This window comes from Mustelus asterias, chromosome 13 (genome assembly GCF_964213995.1).
Source record: "Mustelus asterias chromosome 13, sMusAst1.hap1.1, whole genome shotgun sequence".
NCBI classification, from domain to species: Eukaryota; Metazoa; Chordata; class Chondrichthyes; order Carcharhiniformes; family Triakidae; genus Mustelus; species Mustelus asterias.
In genome coordinates, this window is record NC_135813.1 from 64208028 (window position 1) to 64220239 (window position 12212).

The 12212-nt window shown below is 44.8% G+C and overlaps 1 protein-coding gene across 1 annotated transcript in view; it reads right to left on the reverse strand.

The window, feature by feature from the left end:
• The window catches only part of LOC144502266 (solute carrier family 2, facilitated glucose transporter member 11-like), an 88648-nt gene extending 77000 nt beyond the window's left edge, over nucleotides 1-11648 (reverse strand). The window contains exon 1 of the mRNA XM_078226089.1: nucleotides 11544-11648. Coding sequence (XP_078082215.1) covers nucleotides 11544-11648 — 105 coding nt within the window. The remainder of the gene's footprint in view (nucleotides 1-11543) is intronic.
• Between the last annotated feature and the right edge of the window lie 564 nt (nucleotides 11649-12212).

Here is a 12212-nt window from a genome sequence, read left to right on the forward strand (position 1 = left end):
TACAAGATGCCAAAAAGCTATTCACACGACGTGATAAGAACCTTGCTCTTTTGAAGCTTTTAAAGAATGATGCAAGGATTGTACGAAAGCCACTCCATTGGTTGATGGCTGATAAAGTATGAATTTCATGTGTTGAATACCATTTACTTTGAGATAATCCTCAAACTCTTGTGAAACGAACTGTGAACTATTATCACAAACAATCTGTTCTGGATTACCAAGTCTTGCAAAATTTTGCCAAGTTTTTCAATGGTTTGTTCTGTTGCTGTAGATCTCATGATAACTTCTGGCCACTTTGAGTGTGCGTCAATTATTAAGAACATAAGTGGTCCAGCAAAATCTACATGCAATCATTGCCATGGCATTTTAGGCCACTCCCAAGGATTTAAAGAAAAAATAGTGGTGTATTTCATATTCATGCACTGGATTCACGCTATTCTATTTTTTCTTGCAAAGTGATCCATTTTGCCACAATTCTTGCATTTACTATCCTTGTTCTGGCATCTGCTGTATTTTCCTTTTGTCTATTTTGTGGTGGAAAGCGTTGTTGATGGTGCTATCAAGTGGTACTCACTCAACAATAACCTGCTCAGTTTGGATTCTGCTAGCTAGGGCCTCTTGATCTCATTACGAACTTTGTCTAAACATGAACAAAAGAACTGAATTCCAGAAATGAGGTGATAGTGACTTCCCCTGACATAAAAACAGTGGGTGGATTTTCCCTCACACCCCCACCCCCCAACCAACATCCCCACAAACCCCCCACCACGTGGCGTGTATTGTGCCGGTGGAGACAGCCGGCCATTGGCTGGCAATGGGCTCTATCGGCCCCGCCACTGTTAATGGGGTTTTGTGTTGTTTGTTCCCCGCTGGGGAACCCACACTGGGAGGTTGCTATTGGCAGGACAAGAAGATCCCGTCAACGGGAAGGGCCAGAAAATCTCACCCTTTGACTGAGGGTGGCTCTGGCAAAAATTGAAATCAATGGGAATCAAGGGGAAACCTCTTCATTGTTTGGAGTCATACCCATCATAAAAGAAAGATGATTATAGTGGTTGGAGTCTAATCATCTCAGCCCCTGAACATCAGAAGTTTCTCAGAGTAGTATGCTAAGTTCAACCACCTTCAGCCACTTCATCAATGTCTTTCCCTCTATCATAGAGTCAGAATTGGGGATGTTTGCTGATGATTGCACAGTGTTTGATACTGTTCACAACTCCTCAGGTATTGAAGGAGCCAATGTCCATATGCAGCAAGACTTGGACAACATTTAGGCTTGGGTTGATAAGTGGCAAGTGAAATATGCATCACATAAGTGCCAGGCAATGACTACCTCCAACACATGAGAATCTAACTATCTTCTTCTGTTTTTCAATGCATGTCCATAAGTTCATAAGATCATAACATATAGGAGCAGAATGAGGTCATTCGGCCCATCTTGTCTGCTCCCCATTCAATCATGGTTGATAAGTTTCTCAACCCCTTTCTCCCACCTTTTCCCTGTAACCTTTGATCCCTTTACCAGTAAAGAACCTATCTATCTCTGTCTTAAATATACTCAATGACCTGGCCACCACAGCCTTCTGTGGCAATGAATTCCATGGATTCCATTCCTCCTCGTCTTGTCTCCCCCAAATGGAAACATCTTCCCCAAGTCCACTCTGTCCAGGCCTTTCAGTATTCTGTTATGTTATTGTTATTATATTATTCTATTATGTCCATTCCTAAATCCCTCACCAGCAAAATTCTGGGGAGCTATCACAGATAGAAACTTAGCTGGACCAGCTATATAAATATTGTGTCTGCAAGAGCAGGTCAGAGGTCGGGAATTCAGTGGAGAGTAACCCACCTCCTGACCTCCTAAAACCTGCCCACCATCCACAAGGCACAAGTCAGGAGTGTGATGGAATACTGCCCATTTGCCTGGATGGTTGCGGCTGCAACAACACTCAAGAAACTCAACATGCCAGAGCAGCCCAGTGATCAGCATCTTTTCAACTACCTTAAACATTCACTCGCTCTGGCACCAGTGAAGAGTAAGAGTTTTAACAACACCAGGTTAAAGTCCAACAGGTTTATTTGGTAGCAAATACCATTAGCTTTCGGAGCACTGCTCCTTCGTCAGATGGAATGGAAATCTGCTCTCCAGTGAAGAGTACCAACAAATCCACAGGGTGGGATATTCCGGCCGCACTCGCCCCAAGGCCAGAAATTCCCACCCGAGGTCAATGGACCTTTGCATGGTCCGCCCCCGCCCGCTATGATTCCCATGGAGGGTGGGACGGGAAAATTCCACCCACACTGTCTCTACCACATTAAAGAACAAATGCAGCAGGCATATGAGAATACCACCACTTGTAACTTCCCCTCCAATCCTGACATGCAAATACATTATCGGGGTCAAAATCCTGGAACTCCCTTCCTGACAGCACTGTCAGTGAAGCTATTATTCGACGTGAACTGCAGCGGTTAAAGAACATGGCTCCACACCACCTTTCCAAGAGCAATAAGGGATGGCAACAAATGCTGGCCTAGCCAGCAATGCTCACATCCCTTGAACGAATGATAAAATAAAAGTTTAATAAGTAATTATTTCTCACTGCACAATACTACATGCAAAATAGCCTGTTCCCTAGTTGTTTCCTGATCTAGAAAACAATCTCTGACGTACAGTCCACTCTGCTGCAATTGGGGTAAATTCTGTAATAACGAGGGGGAACATTAGCCAGGATTCTCAGTCCTCTCTGCTGTTTACTGTCTGCCTAGAATACACTTGTGTGTAATGAGGTGAGGACAAAACCTGAAACAGAAACAGAAAATGCTGGAGAATCTCAGCAGGTCTGACAGCATCTGTGGAGAGGGAATAGTGCCAACGTTTCACATCTAGATGACCCTTCATCAGAGCAAGTTTCTGTTTCCGATTCTAACATCCGAGTATTTTGCCTTCATGAGGACAGAACCTGGCTTGGCTGTGATAATCGCACCCACCCCATCCACCAGCAGTAGCTCCCGCCCCCTCCCCCACCCCCAAACCATCCAAACCTCTTACCCCTGCACCCACACTGCCAACTCCTGTAAGCCAGCCTGCCATTACTTGCTGTAAGGTTCCCAGATGGATAATGATGCATTCATATTGATTCATAGAAACATAGAAACTCAAAGCAGGAGTAGGCCATTTGGCCCTTCGAGACTGCTCTGCTATTCATCTTGATTCATAATCTCGAACAGCACGATTAACCCTCCTCTTAGCTTTCTCTGCCAAAAGGAGAATAGTCCCACCTAGTCTCTCCAAATAACTGAAGTCACTCATCCTCTGCATCATTCCGCTAAATCTTCTCACCACCCTCTCCTAAGGCTTTGACTTTCTTCCGAAGGCACATAAATGAACACTATGCTCCAGATGAGTTCTAAACAGTGAACTGTGGTTCATGTTGGGTTATGAGAATTTGCCTCTGAATATATCTCAGCCCCAGATGTTATTTAATTGTTGGGGCAGTGCAGAATGAAGATGCTGCCTTGCAAACAGCTCGTTTCATGATCTCTGAATTATCTTTGTTGGATTATTACTAATAGGCACACAGAATCAAATATTAATCTGGAATTTGCTGCAGACTTGTTTGACCGTGTTGAAGTTTTTAAGTATTTTGTGTGGCAAGCGGCTGAAAGTACAAGTTGATAACATCTCAGTGAGGGAAACGCAGAGTGAACAGAGCAAACAACCTTACCTTAAATACAATTAAAACTGAGAACAATACAGAGGAAGGACTGAGCAGGAAGTATAAATTAGAACTGATGAATTAAATTTTAAATCATAGAATCCCTACAGTGCAGAATGGGGCAGCACGGTGGTTAGCACTGCTGCTTCAAAAGCTCCAGGGACCTATGTTCGATTCCCGGCTTGGGTCTGTGTGGAGTTTGCACATTCTCCCTGTGTCTGCATAGGTTTCCTCCGGGTCCTCTGGTTTCCTCCCACACTCCAAAGATTTGCAGGTTAGGCTGATTGGCCATGCTAAATTGTCTTTTAGTGTCAGGAGGACTAGCTAGGGTAAATGCATGGAGTTATGGGGATAGGGCCTGGGTGGGATTGTGGTCGGTGCAGGCTCAAAGGGCCGAATGGCCTCCTTCCGCACTGTAGGATTCTATGAAGAGGCCATTCAGCCCATCGAGTCCGCACTGACTCTCTGACAGATTATCTTATCCAGGCCCATCATATCCCCTTAACCCCACACATTTAGCATGGCTAATCCATCTAACCTATACATCTTGGGACACTAAGGGGCAATTTAGCATGGCAATCCACCTAACCTGTGCAGCTTTGGACTGTGAGAGGAAACGGAGCACCCGGAGGAAACCCACGCAGACACGGGGAGAATGTGCAAACTCCACACAGACAGTGACCCAAGGCCAGAATTGAACCCCGGTCCTTGGAGCTGTGAGGCAGTAGTGCTAACCACTGTGATACCGTCCAGGTACAGAAAGAGAAATAAGAAGGGAGGGCAAGAACGATTGAATTGAGAATGAGACAAATGATAAAGGAAAAATTTAACAAAATTAAAATGATACAATTTTAATTTTAATTTTAGAAAGATGCGGATTAATCCGGGATAGTCAGCACGGATTCGTGAAGGGCAAGTCGTGCCTCACAAATTTGATTGAATTTTTTGAGGAGGTAACTAAGTGTGTTGATGAAGGTAGGGCAGTTGATGTCATATACATGGATTTTAGTAAGGCGTTTGATAAGGTCCCCCATGGTCGGCTTATGATGAAAGTGAGGAGGTGTGGGATAGAGGGAAAATTGGCCGATTGGATAGGTAACTGGCTGTCTGATTGACATGATGTGGAGATGCCGGCGTTGGACTGGGGTAAACACAGTAAGAAGTTTAACAACACCAGGTTAAAGTCCAACAGGTTTATTTGGTAGCAAAAGCCACACAAGCTTTCAGAGCTCTAAGCCCCTTCTTCAGGTGAAGAAGGGGCTTAGAGCTCCGAAAGCTTGTGTGGCTTTTGCTACCAAATAAACCTGTTGGACTTTAACCTGGTGTTGTTAAACTTCTTACTGTGTCTGATTGAAGACAGAGGGTGGTGGTCGATGGAAAATTTTCGGATTGGAGGCAGGTTGCTAGCGGAGTGCCACAGGGATCAGTGCTTGGTCCTCTGCTCTTTGTGATTTTTATTAATGACTTAGAGGAGGGGGCTGAAGGGTGGGTCAGTAAATTTGCTGATGACACCAAGATTGGTGGAGTAGTGAATGAGGTGGAGGGCTGTTGTAGGCTGCAAAGAGACATAGATAGGATGCAAAGCTGGGCTGAAAAATGGCAAATGGAGTTTAACCCTGATAAATGTGAGGTGATTCATTTTGGTAGGACTAATTTAAATGTGGATTACAGGGTCAAAGGTAGAGTTCTGAAGACTGTGGAGGAACAGAGAGATCTTGGGGTCCATATCCACAGATCTCTAAAGGTTGCCACTCAAGTGGATAGAGCTGTGAAGAAGGCCTATAGTGTGTTAGCTTTTATTAACAGGGGGTTGGAGTTTAAGAGCCGTGGGGTTATGATGCAACTGTACAGGACCTTGGTGAGACCACATTTGGAATATTGTGTGTAGTTCTGGTCACCTCACTATAAGAAGGATGTGGAAGCGCTGGAAAGAGTGCAGAGGAGATTTACCAGGATGCTGCCTGGTTTGGAGGATAGGTCTTATGAGGAAAGGTTGAGGGAGCTAGGGCTGTTCTCTCTGGAGCGGAGGAGGCTGAGGGGAGACTTAATAGAGGTTTATAAAATGATGAAGGGGATAGATAGAGTGAACGTTCAAAGACTATTTCCTCGGGTGGATGGAGCTATTACAAGGGGGCATAACTATAGGGTTTGTGGTGGGAGATATAGGAAGGATATCAGAGGTAGGTTCTTTACGCAGAGAGTGGTTGGGGTGTGGAATGGACTGCCTGCAGTGATAGTGGAGTCAGACACTTTAGGAACATTTAAGCGGTTATTGAATAGGCACATGGAGCACACCAGGATGATAGGGAGTGGGATAGCTTGATCTTGGTTTCAGATAAAGATCGGCACAACATCGTGGGCCGAAGGGCCTGTTCTGTGCTGTACTGTTCTATGTTCTATGTTCTACTTAAGATCTCTCTAGCAATGAATGCCTGAAAGAATGAGAGTCCACACTTGTAATAGTTAATTTTCAGTGTCAGGGAAGTTGGTTGACAGTAAACAACAATTAAAACGTTGTTAAAACAATGGACCAATAAACTGGATAAGACTTATTTTTCTGTAACGAGTTTAGTTTGTAACCACCTTAGAAATACAGGAATTTCATGCCATTCGACGCATTTGAATAGTGCGGCAGACAGTGAGCTGTTGTGTTCACAAAGCTACTCAGGAACATAGACAGCAACTTTTTGATATCCACAATTAACCTTGCAACTACATATCGCCTAAATCTGCTGTGTTATTTGTCCATAAATAACAGTGAGTTCCAACAGTTTTGCCATTATTTTGACAGCAAAATATGGTTTAATTACAAAGAACAAAGAACAGTACACACAGGAACAGGCCCTTCGGCTCTCCAAGCCTGCGCCGATCATGATGCCTGCCTAAACTAACACCGTTTGCACTTATGGAGTCCATATCCTTCCATTCCCATCCTATTCATACATTCGTCTAGCTGCCCCTTAAATGCCGCTATCGTACCTGCTCCCACCATCTCCCCAGGCAACACGTTCCAGATATTCATCAGCCTCTGTGTAAAAAAACGTGCCTTGCACATCTCCTTAAACCTTCCCCCATGCACCTTAAACCCATGTCCCCTAGTACTTGACTTTTCCACCCTAGGAAAGAGCATATGACTATCCACTCTGTCCATGCCCCTCATAGTCTTGTAAGCCTCTATCAGGTCACCCCTCAACCTCCGTCATTCCAGTGAGAACAAACTGAGTTTATCCAACCTCTCCTCACAGCTAATACCCGCCAGACCAGGCAACATCTTGGCAAACCTCTTCTGTGCCCTCTCCAAAGCATCCACATCCTTCTGGTAGTGTGGTGACCAGAATTGTACATAATATTCCAAATGAGACCTAACTAAGGTTCTATACAGCTGCAGCATGGCCTGGCAATTTTTATACTCAGTGCCCCGACCGATGAAGGCAAGCATGCCGTATCCATTTGCGTTGCCATTTTCAGTGATCGATGGACATGTCTGCCCAGATCTCTCTGCCTGTCAATACTCCTAAGGGTTCTACCATTTACTGTATAATTCCTACATGGACCTCATGTCAGACTGAGATTCAATCAAAATGGAGCATTTTAAATTACGAGTGCTGTAATTACTATCTTGGCTCCATCCAGTCATCATTCCTGTTAGTGGATCTCAGGCTTAATGTCCCGGGGTTGACACATATTGCACAATACGTACTTATGCAAAAGTGTAACGCAGGGGGATGCAACAGTACATTCCTCCTTAAACTGGACATGAAGGCATATTCCCCTAGCCATGACTCTCTATTTTTATCAAAGGAGGACTGCACAAACAATGGGTAAAACAAGGCTAGATAGTCAAACAACTTTACTTCAAAAACACAAGTTAAAGCACAGAGCAACGGTTAATGGATTCACTCGAGTAACTCAAAATGATTACAACACAATGCTTCCCTGAAATCACTGGGTCACATTAGTTGACCTAAAACAAAATGATTTCTAACTGCTTTCTCATATTTTTACCTGTTTGCCGCCGTAACTGGGCCTAGCTGTCCCTCCAGCAGAATTGGGAAACCGGACAGTGGATGTTTCCGGCCCTGTAGAGGTTTGCTCAGTATCCCACTGGAACCGGATCCCCAAAGAGGAATGGCATTAGTTTCTTGCATTGCAAACACAAGGCCCTATGCCAGCGATGGGCAACCTGCAGCCCAGGGGCCACATGCGGCCCATCCGGGTTCTGAGCACGGCCCACCAGACATTTTGTTGACCATTGCCCACGCGCAGGGTTGCCACATTCCACCATCCGCGTAGTTTATTTTCCTACAAGCAAAACTGAAATGATTCACACGTAAAGCAAGGGCAAGTGAGGTGAGGCACATTGACTGTGAGAGCCGTGTGTTCCCTCTGTGTCTAAAGTGTAAATATTTATTCAGTTTTTACCATTTGAAGTTGATGACAATTCTATTAAGATATAAATGATTCAGTATTTTCAATAGCTTGTTATGAAATATTCAGCATGTATTAAATGTATTTAATCATATTCATGGAGTCATGGTTAGTGAACAAGCCCGATTTCAATCTTGCTGAGATGAAGGAGGGCCATTCAAGCGGCCCACTCACTTGCCCAGGTTGCCCATCACTGCCCTATGTCAATCAAAGCCAGCTAAGTAGCCAGGGGAAGGCTATTCAAATGTATAGGGCTGTCCATTGTAGACACCAGCCAATTATCATTTCTAAAGGTGTGAATGGAAATGAAGTTCAGGTAGTTATTATAACGGGCAGCTGATCTGCAATGCCAGTGTTACACTTGGTTGGCAAGTTGAAAGTCCACCCCAATGGGTATGAGATGTTTATGATTACCAGGACAGGTTAGCGGGTTATTTATCACTTACAGTGTGGAGAGAAAATCCACATTTAAACCACCTTTTGTCTCAGTGGGGGTTTTCTGAGTAAAATATGTGAAAACTTTATTTGTTTTACAATGCAATCCACATGGTAACCATTTTCCTAAATCCATTCTGTGGCAAAACTAGTCAAAAATCACATTTTGAGTCAAAAAAAGCCAGCTCCAGACACTTCATATAAGAACATAAGAACTAGGAGCAGGAGTAGGCCATCTGGCCCCTCGAGCCTGCTCCGCCATTCAATAAGATCATGACTGATCTTTTTGTGGACTCAGCTCCACTTACCCACCCGCTCACCATAACCCTTAATTTCTTTACTGTTCAAAAATCTATCTATCCTTGCCTTAAAAACATTCAAAGAGGTAGCCTCAACTGCTTCACTGGGCAGGGAATTCCACACATTCACAACCTTTGCGTGAAGAAGTTTCTCCTCAACTCAGTCCTAAATCTGCTGCCCCTTATTTTGAGGCAATACCCCCTAGTTCTAGTTTCACCCACCAGTGGAAACAACCTCCTTTGCTTCTATCTTATCTATTCCCTTCATAATTTTGTATGTTCCTATAAGATCCCCTCTCATTCTTCTGAATTCCAGTGAGTATAGTCCCAGTCTACTCAGTCTCTCCTCTAAGCCAACCTTCTTAATTCTGGAATCAACCTAATGAATCTCCTCTGCACCCCTTCCAGTGCCAGTGCATCCTTTCTCAAGTCAGGAGACCAAAACTGTACACAGTACTCCAGGTGAGGCCTCACCAACACCTTATACAGCTGCAACATAACCTCCCTATTTTTAAGCTCCTTCCCTCTAGCAATGAAGGACAAAATTCCATTTGCCTTTTTAATTACCTGCTGCACCTGCAAACCAACTTCACGGGCTCAATGTTTCCCTTCTGTGACAATGTAAAATGGGCAATAGCCAATCACCAGCCTGTTTTACATCTCTCCGGATTAGAAATTGATGAAAATATATTGAGATATAAACAGGACTGCCAGTTTGCTATCGCTCAACTTACACTACCCTGCAACGTCAGCACAGCAGCATGTGGCCCAAATGTGTAACTCCTAAGCATTCCTTAAGACGGCCAGTACTGTTTGAACATAGGAACATAGAAAATAGGAGCAGGAGAATGCCATTCGGCCCATCGAGCCTGCTCCACCATTCAATGTGACCATAGCTGGTCCTCCATCTCAACATCATACTCCTGCGCTCTCCCCAAACCGCCTGACACCTTCAGAAATCTATTCCTTTCTTAAATACGTTTAGTGACTTGACCTCCACACCCTTCTGTGGTAGAAAATTCCACGGGTTTACCACCTTCTGAGTGAAGAACATTCTCCTCATCTCAGTCCTAAATGGCCTGCCCCTTATCCTGAGGGTATGCCCTCTTGTTCTAGACAACACACCCCCCCCCAGGCAGGAGAAACAACATCCCTGCATCCAGTTTTCCCCAGCCCTGTCAGAATTTTATACGTTTAAATGAGATTCCCCCCTCATTCCGCTAAATTCCAGTGAGTACTGATCCAGATGACCCAATCTCTCCTCATCTGACAATCCTGCCATCTCATTCATCCCAAAGGTGAGATATACTGTGGCTGGAACAGTTGCTGGTAGTCGTGTAGGAAGCTACACTTGTGGAGGAGGTGAAAAGTGGGAAAGTCAGTAAGATATTCTTTATCCGCAGGAGGCTGGGTGGCTCTTGCTGACACATGTTGAAAAGGGAGTGGGAACAGAAAGCTGTGAATTTTAATGTTAGGAATAAATTCCCAAGGATATCGATGCAGTGGTATGAGAAATTCAATACCCTTTTACAGGTGGTCACAGTTAGTAAATGCCATTTCCTACCAACAGAAAGATTATCCTCAGAAACTCCTCAATCCATCATCTACCCCATCACCTACTGATAATTCAGCTCAGGTACTGACACAGCGCGGAAAATAGCGCATAACATATAGGCAGGGTCTACACCTAGTGAGACGCTGGGCATAAGCGGCCTGAAGGGTGGGGGAAGAGCACAGCGATAGCCAGTTTCCTAGAGGGTGATTCCCACCCCAGAGGATCAGGCGGGCACTTCAATGGGGCAGAGTACAGGATGGGTGTGTAGAATGAATTGGTGCATTGGGAAGCATGGCAAAAAGCATGTTCAATGTCAAGGAGTATGGCAAAAACTGGCACCAATCTGGCACAGGAATTAATTAGCTTGGAGCCTATTCTTTCCAGCATATGGGAGTCGTAGCCAACTCCATTGGCACACTTGTGACTGATCACTGATGCCTTCACTTCTTTTTTTTATTGGTACGCTTCGGTACCTTTCTTCTAATCAAATAATCCAATTCAAATTAAGTCCAATCATGGTCCCCCACATGATGCACAAACAGATCCAAGCTGACAAGACAAGACATTGCATCCCATCATGGGCTGGATCAAACAAGATCCAAGCTGACAGGATGAGGCATTGCAGCCCCTCCTGGGCTTCATCTTAGCCAAAAGGCTGAGATAGCTTTGAAAAATTGCATCAGGTAAAGCCTCGGTTTAACGTCATTGGTTACCCTGACCCTTTACTCTACCCTAGCTTAGTGAACCACGATCGCAGGCGTCAGCACACCCAGAGTGCAATGGGCTCCACTTCCATTGCAGCACAAATAACTCCCGCCAGGAGATTGCATGTTGCTGTAGTAGCTCAGAATGGAAACCTGCGGGTATCAAAGTTTTGACACTCAGACTGTTTTTGTGTACACTCAATGTGCTGCTCAACGTTCAAAGTGCTCCAGATACGAATGTCCAAAGGGACTTTCGGAGTGCTACAGCAGGCCTTCCCATCACGGATTACACGGGTTGCTGAGGCACCAACCTGGGGCACCGTCGGTGGATCCATAAAGTAGAAATCTGCTGCCCTCTCAGGATGACAGCATTTCTGGTTCCACCACTCCTACTCCACCAGCCAACCATCTCAGGCTGCTGCCTGGTCTGAAGACAGGCCTCCAAGGAGCAGAGCTGCTCGAGGCCGTTCTCTGAAGCGTTCTGCAGTCTCAGCAGCCTTTCACTAACCATTCTGCAGCCGCTGGGGCAGCACTGACAAACATATATAAAAAAACAGGGAACATGGACAGGTGATTAGTTTATACTGTGCACAATCTAGCATGATTTCATCTCCTTAATCGAGATCAGGAGACAATGAAATACATTTGAAGGAAATGAAGCGACTATTCTGTGCACAGCAGTGAGGAATGAGGTAACTATTTGCTAGAATGCCAGGAAGAAGCCCTCTGCATTTCTTCGAAATAGTGCCACGGGATTTTTTATGTCCACTTGAGAAGGTGTCTCAGTTTAGTGTCTCATCTGAAGGACAGCACCTCCAACAGTGCAGTACTCCCTCAGTGCTGGAGTAGAATGCCAGCTTAGATTTTGGTGGAAGTTTATGGGCACAACGGAGTGGAGTCCCACTCCAGCCAGACAGAGCATGGAATGGAAAGCCTGGCACGGATAACTGCATATTTGGAAAAGAACAATTGGATTTTCTTTCCACTGGAATGAATGGAATGGAAACTAGTTGGATTCTGTTGGAGATCCCGTGTGCCAGATTTTCATCTCTGCTCTCCACCCAGCTGAAGTTTG